This window comes from Balaenoptera physalus (assembly GCF_965194825.1).
Source record: "Balaenoptera physalus genome assembly, chromosome: 10".
NCBI classification, from domain to species: domain Eukaryota; kingdom Metazoa; phylum Chordata; class Mammalia; order Artiodactyla; family Balaenopteridae; genus Balaenoptera; species Balaenoptera physalus.
Window position 1 is genome coordinate 102639554 of NC_138889.1, and position 16298 is coordinate 102655851.

Here is a 16298-nt window from a genome sequence, read left to right on the forward strand (position 1 = left end):
TATAGGTTATTACAGAATATTGAGGAGAGTTCCCTGTGCTATACAGTAGGTCCTTGTTGGTTATCTATTTTACATATAGCAGAAGGGTGGGAGGGGGCAGGGATAGATTGGGAATTTAGGATGGACATGTACACACTCCCTGGGAATTGTTAATGGGATTTGCCGGCGACACTTCCTTGACTCTGTGGTTATTACCTTTGCTGTGTTACACAAGATAGCAGACATAAATCTTCTCACACACTTTGGGGTCAGGTACAAGGGAAAAGGTTCAGGAGCACTGGTGTCAGTCTTCGTGGAAGTGTTTCTCTGGGTGCTGGGTTAGGGCTGCCAATGATGACAGAAGCAGCATAGCGGAGGGACTCAGATGAGCAATTTGGGGCCGAACTAACAGGGTTGAGATCCTGACTGCACCTCTTACCTACTGTGACCTTGGACGGATTAGTTGATCTTTCCACGTCTCTGTGTCTTGTATGTACAATAAGGAGTAAATAATAGTACTCTTATCTAAGAAGGGCCCGTCATTAAGTGGAATTCAGGCTAGTGGGTTTCCCTGTGCCGACTGACCCCTAATGAGTCCCAGAAAATATATGATCTTGTAGTCTATCCAGCCTTTTCTCATCATTAGTGTGGGGACAAAGCTTTCTCCGCTTTCTAAATCCTAGGTAGAAGCAGAAATAAGATCATATCTTTTCTTAATTTAGATATGCAGAGTTATAATTGCTTAGACAATAATAGCTTAAGTTCCTGGTACATGGTAAGCATATAGAAATGTTATATTAAATCAATGAAAAATTATCTAATACAATGCAATATGCATAAAAATGTTTAGTGGCAAATAATTCTTTCCTTAGGGCTCTAGGCCCAGCCATACTCATGAGGCCAGTGGAGTTCATGAATGTCTGATAATTTAGCTAATTCTGGTTCTAATATTCAAAATTCTGAATAAAATAAGGCTAGATCCCCAGTGACATTGTATCAAATTATCTAACAGATGTATAATTGCAGTCCCAGAAGGAGAAAAAAGAGAGAGAGAGAGAGGAACAAAACATTTTTTAATGGCCCCAAAATTGCAAATTTGGTTTAAAATATCTACCTACACAACCAAGGATCTCAATAAATCTTAAGTTTAAACACAGAGTAAAACAAGCCTAGAAATATGATAATTAAATTTCTGAAAGGCAAAGATAAAAGGAAAGTCATAAAAGCAGTCAGAGTCAGTAAAATGGCATAATAGGAAACCCTACACTCTCCAAACCCTAGGCACACCAGTTTAAAAATAATACACAGCTCAATTCCCCTTGTGAGAAATCCAGAGACCACTTGAGAGGCTCCTGCACACTAGGTGGGCATGAAACCAGCAGTACTGAAGCCACTAGGGAAATATGTGGTACCTTCTTACCATAATCCCCCAAGCCCTGCAGCACAGCACTTCATGCTGCGAGGAAGACCCCCAACTCCCAGCTTGTCCCAGGGGAGATGAGAGGACTGGACCGGACATGCAATGGTCTGACTTTTCAGGAGCAGCCTGAGGGGCTTATTTTTCCATCTTGCCTGAGTCTGAGTGTTGAGAGGAAAGAGCCCCATGTTGGGAACCACTGAGAACAAAGGTGATGGTTTGAACTAGTGCACACTCACTGGTAATAGCCCCTCCTCCCCAGCTTAATGCAGAGTGAGCAAGCCAAAACCCCCAAATTCCAGCTTTTCCCAAAAGCAAAAACTAAAAATTGTTCGCAAGGATGTAGAGAAATTCAGCCACTTGTGCACCGTTGGTAGCAATGTAAAATGGTGCAGATGCTGTGAAAAACAGTATAACAGTTCCTCCAAAAATGAAAACTAGAACTACCATGTGATCCGGCAGTTCTACTTCTGGGTATATAGACAAAGGAGTCGAACTCAGGATCTTGAATAGCTATCTGCACTCCCATGTTCATTGCAACATTATTTACAGTAGCCAAGATGTGGAAGCAACATAAATGTCCGTGGACAGACCAATGGATAAAGAAAATGTGGTACATACATAGAATGGAATATTATTCAGCCTTAAAAAAGATGGAAATGCTGCAATATATGACAACATGAATGAAACTTGAGGATTTTATGCTAAGTGAAATAAGCTAGTCACAGAAGGACGAATAGTGCATGATTCCACTTACATGAGGTATGTAAAATAATGATACGCATACAAGCAAAAAGTGGAGTGGTAGTTACCAGGAGCTGGGGAGAGGGAAAGATGATGAGTTGCTTATCAATGAGTATAAAGTATCCATTTTGTAAGATGAAAAAGTCCTAGAGGTCTGCTGTGCTCATAGAGAACAATACTGTGCTGTACACTTACATATCTGTTAAGATCTCATATTTTTCAACCACAATAAAATAAATACGTAAAATTAAAAAATGGGGGGACAAAGCAGTCAGAGACATAAAAGACACATTTCCTTCCGGGAATAATAAGAATTGCAGTTGACTTCTCATCACTACAAAGTTCGAATGCACTGGAACAGCACCGTAAAAAGTGCTTCAGGAAAAACATTGATAAAATTCTACATCCCAGTGAAAATACCCTTCAAAATTTAAGTAAAATAAAGCCCTTTTCAGGTAAAAATAAGCAGCTAATATAATTTATTACTAGAATCTGTGCTGTTTTATGTTGTCAGTATTCAGAAAATTCCAGTGATGCGATGATGATTGCAGATGTCATATAGAAGTGCTGTCTTAGACCAACAGAATTTCAGGTCATCTCCCAAAATAAGGAAGTGCTTCTACCTTGGTGTCTCAGCTTGGAGAATTCTTATTTTTTTTCTACCACTGGTACATCCTCAGTGTCTTTCTTCTCTGATAATCATACCTATGATTACACTAATTCATTAGAGATGTGAGAATTTTGTTGTTTCATGGCTTTATTGAGATGTGAGAATTTTTTTAAATTCCTGTGTCTTGAAGGAAAAAAATATAGATACATAAATATATAGATACATACCACTATAGATTAGTACACAATGCACTATTATATTCTATTCTCAAATTCCTTTTTGAGGAAGACAAAAAATTCATTATCTTAAAAATATATTTGATGACAATGCAACATCTTTTCTGTTTCCTTTCTGAACTCTTAGAAGGGTGGATTGTACTACAAGAGAAGGTTGAGAGTAAAGTCGTCTTCCTGAACATTTTCGAAGCTTTAATTTTCTGAAACCACACAGCACATTAGTGCATAGCATACAATGTTAGTTGGAGGGTTTTCAATATGTAAATTCCTTTATTAAATTGTATAAAATGTCCTACAGCTTGGTATGAGAATAATGGCTGATATTAATTGTAAAACTCCTCTTTACACACAAAAGAACATTACATTTGAAGTATCCCTTTCTACCTAGAGTAGTCTTGTAATACAAGTAATACATACTTGTAATACAAGTAATTCATATTCATCCTGCAACTTGAAACAAGTTGATAACATGCCAATTTTTTTTATCTTGTCAATTTAGAAAAAAAAGTCATATTCAATATTTATAGATTTAACCTAGTTCACAGAATGTACAAATGTTATGTGTGATAAAAATCCCACAAATTTGATCCAATTTTATAGATTTTTCCTGATTTACCTCAAATTTAAAGTATCTCTGCCACATACATTTTAACAGTTATTGTTAAATAACAATTTTCTTTTTGCATGTGTACTGTTTCTGGAAAAGAAGATGTTAAATTGTCCTGCTATTGTGATATGACAAGCTATAGTACTTAAGTTGTCTTGCTCTGCATTCCATGTACACGTTCTAAATAGAGATAGATATGATGGTGCTGGAAAGAAGAATAATGGCACCACTAGAACAGTGGGTTGCATTTATTCCTTATTGATTATGGATAGTTTCCTTACTAGCCATATGTATTAGAAGAAAATTGTGAACCAGTAAAATAAACCAGACAGAAACAGAAATCCTGCATGATATCACTTATACGTGGGATCTTCAAAAAAAAAAAAGTTGAACTCACAGAAACACAGAATAGAATGGTGGTTGCCAGGGTTGGAACGTGAAGGAAATAGGAAGGTCTGCTGGACCCAAAGGGAAATTCATGAGTGATTTGGGAGTAGGGACTCTGGTGGTTCTGTTGACCACTCACGCTGCTTCCCCAGAGCCCAAACAACACACACTGCTTTACTGCTGATTACAGTTTATTCTTTCTTTCTGCCCCCTGCTCAGCATCTCTTGCCACATGACCAGCCCACCCAGCACTGTCTTGGGTTCGTGGCTGCTTCACAGAGGCACACAGTTCCACTGGTTCCAATCACAGGGCATGGGGATATGTTGCAGATTGTGACTAATTTTCTGTACGATTTTGTTGGCTCTGTCTGTATGGTTATATACGGGGAAGCCGAGTTTGTCCAGAGTGTGGGCGTGGACAAACAACATATGGGAGACGAGACCCTGGCCCCGGTACTCAGGCAGGGTGGCCCCCATCCGCACCTCTCCTGTCTGGTCCATCAGGGACCAGGACACAGGGGTCCCCTCAGGCCCCAGCAGGCAGAAGGTGGGGAAGGTCCGGATACAGCGCTCGATGAATCGCTGGCTCCTCTCATTGCCACCGAAATGCCAGAATTTATTCACCATGGCAGCATGGATAGGATCCAGGGATGAGAGTTTAAACATCTCTTGGTTACTATTGAGAAGAAGGAAAAAGAACAGTCCATAAATCACACATACTGTGGAGTATTATATTTGTTTGCCCCCAAATTGTCTTCAGACAATGCAAATGAGAGCACAGGTAAAGGTATAGATTCTGCAACCAGACCACCGGGATTCATAATCTGGCTAGTTGTGTGATCTCGAGCAGGCAACATAATGTCTCTCTGCCTCCATTTCTTCTTTATAAAGTGGGGATGTTAATAGTACCTTCCTCAAATACTGATATAAGAGCAATTACTTCATGAGTACCTAGGACTTGTGCCCATAAACAATAAGCAGTACATAAAAATTAAGTATCGGTCCTTTCAGTAATGCAGTGACTCTCCCCTTAATATGAGGGAATTGATATCACCCCTATTTTACAGATAAGAAAAATAGGTAAACAGAAAATAGGCAAGTGCCCCAAAGCACATGCTAGCAAGCTGTATATAAAGCCAGAGCACAGAATCATGGAATCTTAGAATGTTGGCGTCAGAGGGTCCTTGGCCACTGTGGGAACTGAAGTCCAGAGAGGGGGAGTGATGTGGCATGCAGGCGACCCCCGAGGTACAGAACACTGAATCTGAAGGTATCTGCAGGCTGTAAAGAGGCTTCGGGGGGTGTCCTAGAAAGAGCCCACCATGTGGAACTAGGAGATCTAGACTCAAGCCCATTATGCCCTTAACCATCCATGTGACCTGAACAAGCTGTTTCATTATCTGAGCCTATTTTCTGTCAGGAAACTAGGGATAATATCTCCTACCTTGCCTATCTCATGGGGTGGACAGGAGAATCAAATGAGATTATAGATGTGCAGGTGCTTTTCAGGTGTCATGTGTGATACAAATGTGAATAAAGCTTTTCCAGGTATATTAACACACAGAGGGTCATAGGATTGGGCATCTCCAGCTCAAATCTGCACCATCAGTGTTCAGTTCTATTCAGTGTTAGACTGGACATCAATGGGGGAAAATATATAATTTGTTTAAATTCTTTTTTTTTTTTTTAAACATCTGCCTTTTTCACTTTCTATATATTTTCTTAAATTTTATTTATTTATTTATTTATGGCTGTGTTGGGTCTTCGTTTCTGTGCGAGGGCTTTGTCCAGTTGCGGCAAGCGGGGGCCACTCTTCATCGCGGTGCGCGGGCCTCTCACTGTCGCGGCCTCTCTTGTTGCGGAGCACAGGCTCCAGACACGCAGGCTCAGTAGTTGTGGCTCACGGGCCCAGCTGCTCCGCGGCATGTGGGATCTTCCCAGACCAGGGCTCGAACCCGTGTCCCCTGCATTGGCAGGCGGATTCTTAACCACTGCGCCACCAGGGAAGCCCCCTGTTTAAATTCTTTTTACTGGAAAACTTTTGCTCTGTGAATTCATTAAATGCGTATTTTTCAAGCATCTGCTATGTGTTCAGTCTGGTTATTGAGGATCTATCAGTGAACAACATAAAGAAGGTCGCTGCACTTGTGGAGTTTGAAATGTTGTAGGGGAGAGGGTCAAAGAACAAACAGGTCAATACATACACAAACAGGCTGATTTCAGATAATGATAAATGCAATAAAGAATAAAAATTGGGTTTTGCAGTTGAAGACTTATGGGAAGCGGTGGTTTTAGACAGGGTTCTCTGAGAAGAACTCTCTGAGGAAATTACATTTGAGAGTATGAATGGCAAGAAAGAGGCAAATATATGAAGATCAGAGGAAAGGACATTGTAGGCAGACAAAGTGCAAATACATGTGTGAATGTATGAGATCGAGCTGCAGAAAGATGGCCAGAGCTGCTGGTGGGAGTTAGCTAGAGGGACAGAATGAAGTCCAAAAGGTGATGGGTTCCAGGTCTTACAGGACCTTGAAAGTCCATGAAGGAGTTTGGTTTTATTAAAAGTATGCTGAGAAACCTCAATGGCTTCTTTGCGGGTGAATGGACATAACCCACATTACATACTAAAAGCAATCACCCTGGAAATGGTTTGTAGGGAGACAAGAGTGAATATAAGGAGAGAAGTTGGGAGGCTACTTCAATAGTGAAAGATGTGAATAGTGCAGAGTGTCTTTTTTCAAACTCACATGGCTTTGGGTCTGCCATATCCAGCAGGTAAGTTCTTTGTCTCTGGCAGGGAAGGAAGAAGTTTCCTCACTGTCTCAGACATCATATAGAGAATGCATTGTGTTTGCTTGACCTTAACGAATTTAGTGGTTGCAAGATTCCGTATCACCTCATCCAGACTGGACTGTGAACCTAGAGAGGGATAAAGTTAGGAGAGAAGCAATTGTCCATTTAGATGCTTCATGAAGCTTCCCAACAGAAGCTATGCAGGACTTAAAGTCAGACAATGTTGCCTCTGCTATTTCAAATGACCATGTGACCATGGCCATGTCGCTACCTAAGCATGTTTTCTCTTCTGCAATACAGAGATACTAGAAATCCTGACTATAGTACTGTGAAATCGAGGAGAATTGGTATTTAGAAAACAGTAGGCAACCTTGCATGTTCACATACTACATGCCCAGGTATTGGTCTGATACCACATTTAATGCTTACATTAACCTTATGTTTTAGGTACTTTTATTATCTTCATTTTTTATATGTGAGGGAACTGAATAATAGTTAAGTTACAACACTTGCTCAAGATCACAAAACAAGTAACAGGCAGAGCAAGGATGTCACCCAAGGGAGTCTGACTCCAACAATGACAGGTGTTCTTGTGACTGGGGTGGTGCTCAGTGGCACAAGGACTTATCATTCTAATTCTAGGAATGGAAGGCCAGAGGGGGAGCTCTGCTGTCACATCCAGTCACCCTAAGGGATCCTGAATATGTCCGAAAAATATATCATGAATCCTCCGGTAACGAGAACTTGCATCACTCACACGTTCTTAAAAGAACCTTAGTGTTTGCAATGTTTGAATTCAACTCCACTGAAGAGATGGTGGCAGCTGATATAGGGAATGAACATCAAGCTGAGTGTCTGGAGTTTGGTAAAAGGAAATAAAGGTTGTAGGGGAATGTACTCAGGTTAAAAAGTGGCCCTACAGGTATATAGATATGAGCAGTCCTAGCACCCAGCACACATCCCAGATCCCTTACATACTTTGGATCTGCAAATGTTGTTTCCAGTTGATGACGTCTGATGTGCTAAGGGATTCTTGACAGTTCTTGAGGTCCTTAGAATAGATTTGGTAGCTGTTGGTGTAGTGATCAAAGTCATCTGCCATCTCCTGTTTGGTTGGGTAATATAAATAAATCAAATTGATTATACCCAGTGATTGGAATACTTGTGCTTGGTATTTCATTATACAGTGATATTTTACAACCTAAATATTGATATTCTTCTTGATGTACTATCATCATTCCTGAATCATTTATATCATAAGACTAAGTAAAGGATTTAATGAATTATTCCACTTATGAGTAAGAAAAACTTGATGAACTAGGTATTTATATGTTACATTACAATTTCAAATCAGCCAAACACATACCAGTTTACAAAGCATTCTTCAGTAATTCTGTAATCCTCAGGAGAAGGAAGGAATTTTTGTCAAAGACAAGTTTCCATTACAAGAGTAAATGTTACTCTGTTTCAAAGAGTCTCAGAACAAATGGATTATGAAAACAATATTGAAATTGACACAGGTAACTTTGTATTAGAATCCTCACATGTGATAAAGCTATACAGAGTGAAGACACATGATGTCTTTAAAATGTAAACCACAATGCACTATTGTTTAAAAAATAATTCATATTCCCAACAAAACTGAAATGCAAAATTTGCTCAACAAGATCTCCTCAAAATTAACAAATAAAGGATGAGATTTATTTTGAAGGCAAAGGAAGGAGAGAACAACTACCCAACAAGGGTAGAACAGCTGGAAGCTGTTGTACAGAAATGCCCTCAGCATTAATATCACCAACAATCTCTGTTTTGTTTTGTTTTGTTTTAAATTAATTAATTAATTTATTTTTGGCTGCATTGGGTCTTTGCTGCTGTGCGCAGGCTTTTCTCTAGTTGCAGCGAGCGGGGGCTACTCTTCATTGTGGTGCTTAGACTTCTCACTGCGGTGGCTTCTCTTGTTAAGGAGCACGAGCTCTAGGTGCGCGGGCTTCAGTAGTTGTGGCACGAGGGCTCAGTAGTTGTGGCTCATGGGCTCTAGAGCGCAGGCTCAGTAGTTGTGGCGCACGGGCTTAGTTGCTCCGCGGCATGTGGGATCTTCCCAGACCAGGGCTCGAACCCGTGTCCCCTGCCATTGGCAGGTGGATTCTTAACCACTGCGCCACCAAGGAAGTCCCACAATCTCTGTTTTAAAGGTTGCATATAAAAGCGAATATTATTCCATTTTTAGATTTCAATAATTAAATTATCTTTATTTTTGTATTCTGTTTAATTTGCTTTTTTAAAGTCACTATACATTTAAATTTTACTTGTAAATAATTTATATCAAAATACGACGAGATGAATTTTTATTTTATATTTGCAATATGCTTGCGAACATATTTATATTTGAAACAGATTAACCACTTAGTTTGAGTGATTTTTAAAAGTCTGGTACTGAAAATATATGCCCAAATACAAGCATTGTAATTTGTTCTTTATATTTCCTTAACATTATTCATGTTTAACTTCACATATTTTTGGGTGTTATTTTCTCTGCTTAGAATGCAATCTCTGCTCTTGTCAACCTGTCAAAAACCTATTATTCTTCAAAATTCAGTTTTGGTGAAATGTCTGTCATGAAAGCTCTCTAATCCTCTCCCTGCATCCCCTGACATCCATAGTTTCAATCATCTCTTGGTCAGTGCTACTTCTGTATCTCGTATGTTTTTGTACATTTTCAAAGCATGTTGTAATTTATCTGCTTGTCTGTGTTTCCCTCCAGGCTGTGAAGTTCTTGAGGACAAGGACTTGTTCACTATCACTGCAATTCATTTTGGTATCCCCAGGGTCTACCACATTGCAAGGTACATGGTAGGTTCATAGCAAATACAAACACAGATGCATATTCATTCCACATCTGGCACCTTACCTGCTCCTGAGGGCGGATAACCACTGTATTGAAATCAGGCCACCTGTCCACCAGGGCCTTTAGCTTGAAAGGGTTTCCCTGGTTCATGTGGAAGACAGTCCCATAAACCTGCAGTATCCCGACAAAGTGAGAGAAGGTCAGCTTATTAGGAAGGGATGGCAAAGTGCCTTGCGTTTGATCAGTTCAAAGTCTGTTTCTATGAAATGAGGGTAAGTACCTAATAGGGCATTCAGTTCAATCTTCAGGTTCTACTTTATTACTCCAAATGGAAATAGATTTTGGGGTCAAACGATGAGACTATTATATGAATATATTTTAAAATCCAGATAAATAAAATGAATAAATTAAAAATCATCTACTATCACATTGTAGAATTTAGTGTTCTCTTTCCATTTATTTACACATAGTTTTTAAACATGAAATTACCTAATACATATTAATTTAACATCTATTCCCCCCCATACATACACATACACACTATCCTATGAGCGTATTTCCATGTCAGTAAACACAAATCTACATAGTCATTTTTAATGACAGCATAATAGCCATTATATGGAAGGACTCTAATTCAATTTTACTATCTCTTATTGCTGGTCATTTCAGTGTTTTCTAATTTTTAACAGTTTTTTCTTCAATGAACATTTTTTTTTTTGCATAAATCTTTGCAAATATGCCTGATATTGGGGCTTCCCTGGTGGCACAGTGGTTGAGAATCTGCCTGCCAATGCAGGGGACACGGGTTCGAGCCCTGGTCTGGGAAGATCCCACATGCCGCGGAGCAACTAAGCCCGTGCGCCACAATTACTGAGCCTGCGCATCTGGAGCCTGTGCTCCGCAACAAGAGAGGCCGCGACAGTGAGAGGCCCGCGCACCGTGATGAAGAGTGGCCCCCACTTGCCACAACTAGAGAGAGCCCACGCACAGAAACGAAGACCCAACACAGCCAAAAGTAAATAAATAAATAAATAAAAATTAAAAAAAAAAATATGCCTGATATTACAAATTCTAGAAGGGGAATTTCTAGATCAAACGTCAACTGCAGTTTAAAGATTTTCTTTCTTACACACATCTCCAAATTACCTTCCAGAAAGGTTAAATGAACTCCTGCCTACTTAATAAGTAGAGACAGAGCATAGTATTAAGAACACAAGCTTTGGTGACCAAGGTCCAAGAACATCACATATTGGGCAATCTGTTTAATCTTTACTACAAGCATCGGTTCAAACATTGGTGCCCTCAAAACACTGAAGAGGCTGAGAAAGAGAGATTCTCCAAACTAGAATGGACCCTGCGGTTGTGGGGAGGGGAAAAACAGTAGTGCATACTAGGGCAGACCTCAGGACCTAAGTGCATTGGAAACATGAGGCCTCAGCAGATGGTATGGAAGGATGCCAAAGACCAGGGACCAATGGAATGGTGAACATTTCAGTGACAAAGGACCACACCTCACCCTGTGCCTCCCTACCTTTGCCATGAAATGTTTATGTCAGACTAAGGGGAAAGAGTGGGAGGCAAACTTTGACTTTACTGTTTTTTTACAAAATTATTAAATTTCTGCCATCAGCAGGGGCTCAATATAGAAATTAAATGCAGTTTTAGGGAAAATAAAAAATCATAAAAATACATTTTTTAAACATTGGAGTTTGGAACCAGTGACATTTATATATCACATTTCTGTGCACATGGTAGCAACACTAAGCCTGAACACAGTGATGCAGGCAGCCACTACAAATTGAATGAATTGGAGTTAACATGTGAGATAAACCTATTTATAATAGTTTCCACTACTTTGAGAAAGAGATGGGCCGTCCTCAGGCCATGATACACGAATTTTTCTCTCACTTGAGACTTTAGTGAGTATTGAATGAGAATGAGTTTTAGGTCATACATTTGTAACAAGAACCATTCCTACAAATATTCTAGATTTCTGCTTATGGGAAAAAACTATGTCATCAAAGAATCAACTGAGTAGAGAGGAAAAGAACCATTATTTACTCATTAAAACCGAGGATCTCATATTGTGGGTTACTTTGCCTCGCAAGAGAGTTGGCTAAGGCTAGTAGTGCCAAGAATTTTTTCCAAAAAGTTGGGATCCACTTAACACAAGAAGTAAATAACAATTCAAACATCAGAGATCTACCCTATAGAGATGGAAGAAAACAATTTAACCTGGAAAACTTTTCAAAGCAGCCACTCAAGATAAAAATATCTCAGTCCACAGAGCACCTAACTGATTTCGTAGCTCCCCCTCCTAAAAAAAATACAAAAGACTTTTGAGTTAGACTTTTGAGTTCGTGTCGAGCACTTTGTGTAGTTCCTGATATTTGGTAAGTGTTCCAGAAGTGTTGGCTATAAATTTTATCATATTTTATTTAATCCTCCCAACAGCTCTGCAAGGTAATCATAACCCTGTTTAAGGTTGAGGAATGTCTACCGAGAGTATTTACTTTCCGGTTTTACTCATTTTACATGCAAGAGCACTGAGACTTAGAGATGTTTAATTTTTGCAGTGTTACCCAGAAAACAATGAATTTGTGGGGTCAGAACAGTCTGACTCCTGACCTTGTTCCTCTCGAAGGTTCCCTACCCTACCTCAGTCAGAAGGATCAGCGTCTCTGGGCTACACTCAGCACTCATGGCTGAGTCTACACACGATCCCTATACAAGGTGTCAGAGCACCAGGAAAAGGTAAGAAAAGGTGTAATATGATGCTATTCCTTCCAGGTTTCCCATCAGCATGATCAGTGTAATTAACCATACTGAATTATACATCATATTCATGCTGCCCTGAGAAGTCCAGAGCTGTGATTCATCAACAAAAGAAAATGAGATTTATTTTAGAGACAAACTTTGTAAATTAACAGTTTATACCTAAGGTTTTTTGTTGTTGTTGTCTCTTATTGTTTTTTTGGGGGGGAGTGCTTATAAAGGTATTGATTTTTAATTTTTAATTCCAATTGTTCATTGCTAGCGCATAGAAAAACAATTTTTGTATTATGTATATTCACCTTAAAGCCTTTGCTAAACTTAGTTATGTATCTAGGAGCTTTTTAGGGTTGCTTTTTGGTAGATTCCTTAGGGTTTTTTACATTACACAATCATACCGTCTGTGAATAAACACTAATTTATTTCTTTCCAATACATATCTTTTATTTCTTTTTCCTGCCTTATTGTACTGGCTAAGATATCCAGTACCATGTTGAATAGAAATGTGAGAATGAATATCTTTGCCTTGTTACCTATCTTAGGAGGAACATTCACTCTTTCACTATTTAGTATGATGATAGATGTAGATTTTTCCAATATGCTTTTTATCAAGTTGAAGAAATTCCTTCTATTCCTAGTTTTCTGAGAGTTTTATTTCTATGAGGAATATTACATTTTGTCAAATATTTTTTTCTGCATCTATTGAGAGAAGATCATATGGCTTTTCTTTTTTAGTCTGTTGATATGGTGAATTACATTGATTGATTTTTGAATGTTGAACCTGCCTTGCATTTCCAAGATAAACTCCCCTTGGTTATGATGTATTATCCTTTCGATATATTGATGGATTTGACTTGATAGTATTTTGTTGAGGGTAATCTCTGTTCACAAGGGATATAGTTCTGTAGTTTTCTTCTCTTGTGGTACCCACTTCTGATTTTGGTATCAGGGTAATTCTGGACTCATAAAATGATTTGGGAAGTATTTTCTCCTCTACTCTATTCTGCAAGAGTTTGTGTAGAAGGGGTATTATTTTTTCCTTACATGTGTAGTAGAAATTGCCACTGACACCATCTGGGCATGGAGTTTTCTTTGTTGGAATGTTTTAAATTACAAAATCAATTTCTCCAATAGATATAGGACAATATAGTTTGCATTTTTCTTCTTCAGTGACCGTTGGTAATTTGTGCTTTTCACAGAACATACGTTGCAAAATTTATGAGCTCAGTATTGAAAATAGTGTATCCTAATATCTTTATAATGTCTATTGTGTTTGTAGTAATGCTCCCTGTTCTATTCCTGATATTTATAATTTGTGTCTTCTATTTCTTGGTCAGTTTGGTTAGAACTTTACCAACATTATTGGTTTTTTTCACTGAACCAGAGCCTAGATTTATTGATTTTCTTAATTATTTTTCTCCTCTCAAATTTATTGATTTCAGCCTTATCTTTCATAATTTTCTAAATTGTGTTTGCTTTGAGGTTAATTTACTCTTTTTTTTCTAGTTTTTAAGGTAGAAACTTAAAGCATTGATTTGAGACCATTATTCTTTTTTACTATAAGCACTTAATGCTATCTATTTCCCAGTTATCACTGCTTTAGTTGCATCCCAAAACTTTTCAAAAGTTGTATTTTTATTTTCATTCAACTAAAATACTTCCTAATTTTCCTTGTGATTTTTAAGCATGATTTATTTAGAAGTGTATAATTTCTAGAAATTCAGGTATTTCCCAGACACCTTTCAGGTTTTTTTTTTTTTGAATTTAGTTCTATATTGTTCAAGGACATGCTTGGTATGATTTCAATTCTTCTAAAATTTTTAAAATTATGGTCTACTTTGGTAAATGTTCCACGTGCAATTGAAAATAATATGTACTCTGCTGTGGTTGAGGGAAGTATTCTATAAATGCCAATTAGTAGCTGGTTCATTGTATTTCATATGTAATAAGTTCACATATATTTAAAGGTTTTCTGCCTATTCCACAAATTGCTGAGAGAGGAATGTTGAAGTCTTTATACCTGTGTGTTTCCCTATTTCTTCTTTCAGTTCTATCAGTTTTTGTCTCAGGTACTTTGAGCCTTTGTTGTTGGCTGTATACATTTCAGCCTTTCTTATGTCTCCTTGATGAATTAATGCCTTTATCATAATGCAGTGGCACTGTCTAGCAATAGCCTTGCCCCTTTGCAACATATATTATTGCAAGAAAAAACACTTCTCTATGGTATAAGATCACTTCTTAAACACAATTTCTGTCTCACCCCAAGTTAAACATAATAATCCTTTGGGGTTTGACAAAAACAGAAATTGACCAGTTATTAATTACAAAGAAGTATCATAATGGTTAACTTTTCATCAGGCACTTGATTGTTTGGGAAGAATAAATTACACATTAACTTTGCCAGTTCTGGACAAACTTCCAGTGTTATATAACCTAAGAGTTGAAAGGGCACAAGGGAAAGTTTTTGGGTCATCACACAGCAAAGAACATAGTGGATTCAAATCATAGCATTACCACTCACTATTGCTGTGATCTTGGTCAAGTTATATAACTGAGCCTCCGTTTCCTCTTTGATTCTACAGACATGATGTACCTGCCTTGCAGAGAGATGATGTAAACTAAATGAGATGCAAGATGAGTGAGTGTCTGGCACAGAGTAGGTGCTCAGTGAATGCTTGTTCTCTTTCCCACCTTTTTCTTAGGCTGTTGCTAGTCCTTTTTTCCCTAAGAATGTTCCACTCTCACCTTTAAGGACTCAGGGAGGCTCTTCCTCAAGGATTTCTCTAACATCTGCAGCAGTTGTGGACCTTGTAAGTGGAACATCTTGGCAGGTACCTGAATCTAAAGAGAGGATCAAAAACCAAGGGATGAGAAGTGCTGCAAGACAAACAAAGACACCTAAGCCCTGTTATCCTGGAAAACAGTAATTGCTAAAGAAAGCTCTCCGTCCCCTTTGTGTTTTTGAAATGTCTTCCTGCAAAGAACTGTCCTTCATCCGTTTGGCTTAGTAAGACTCACCATGTCCCCCTGTTACCTATGACAAGTCCAGCTACTAAGCCTTCAAATTCCCAATCTTCAACAAATGAACAGCTCATACAACTCAACATCAACCCCACCCCCAGACAACCCAATTAAAAAATGGGCAGAAGAACTGGGTTCTTTGTAGCCCTGTTTACTCTTCCTTCATAAATGGTTAGCTTGACTGTTTATCCCCACTGAACCATCAGAACAAAGTGTTCTGATGTCTTAACAAAAGTTATAGGCTTGAGCGCACATTAATCAAGCTTCTCTCCTCCACACAGGGCTCTGCACTGTGACCTACCCTCAGCCCGAGCCAACACTGGCATTCAGAATGATACTCCATGAACCTTGCTTACTCCTTTCCATAGAAGAATAACCATTTCCTGCCTGACCTTTCAGGTGTTTGTAGATGTTATGGTCTAAGAGTTCTTCTGTTGAAATAATACCCTCTTTCTATTACAGCACTCCTTTTCCCCACTCTTGAAATAATCCTTTCAAATAAAGGCTCTCCTTACCGAAGTCTGGTCTTGATTTTTATTCAACGGTATCTTAGTATGGCTTCATTATAATTGAAATAGACTATTGTGACTAGTCTGGAAACCTAAGTATTGATTTATTCATCCATGCAGTCATTCACTTATGCAATTGCTCAATAAATATTTATTGAGAACTCACTGTCATCTCAACAAACGTGGTGAGTGTCACCTCAGCTAGACTGAACTACATTTCTCAGAATTCCCTTCTCTGCACATTTCCAGCTAGGGTGGGCCACAGAGAGATTCCTAAGGAGGACCTGGAGGGCAGAATTGAAGCAGCAGGCATTTTGCAGCTAACCTCACGACCCAAGGTAGGGGCTGGGCTGGCAAGTGCTTCACTCTCCCCAGATC

At 38.7% G+C, this 16298-nt stretch overlaps 1 protein-coding gene across 2 annotated transcripts; it reads right to left on the reverse strand.

Annotated features, from left to right (window-relative positions):
* Positions 1-4153: 4153 nt before the first annotated feature.
* On the reverse strand, positions 4154-15998 carry LOC309667569 (glycine N-phenylacetyltransferase). 2 transcript variants are annotated; one of them, XM_082476130.1, is made up of 6 exons: positions 15927-15998; positions 15136-15231; positions 9682-9789; positions 7752-7878; positions 6728-6899; positions 4154-4656 (listed from the first exon to the last, which is right to left on the reverse strand). In XM_082476130.1, exons 2-6 carry the CDS (start codon positions 15211-15213, stop codon positions 4254-4256), a joined length of 888 nt encoding a protein of 295 aa, XP_082332256.1. In that variant the 5' UTR covers positions 15214-15231; positions 15927-15998; the 3' UTR covers positions 4154-4253. The 2 variants fall into 2 exon arrangements, with proteins under 2 accessions (XP_082332256.1, XP_082332255.1); XM_082476129.1 differs by lacking the exon at positions 15927-15998 and adding an exon at positions 15409-15868.
* Positions 15999-16298: the final 300 nt, after the last annotated feature.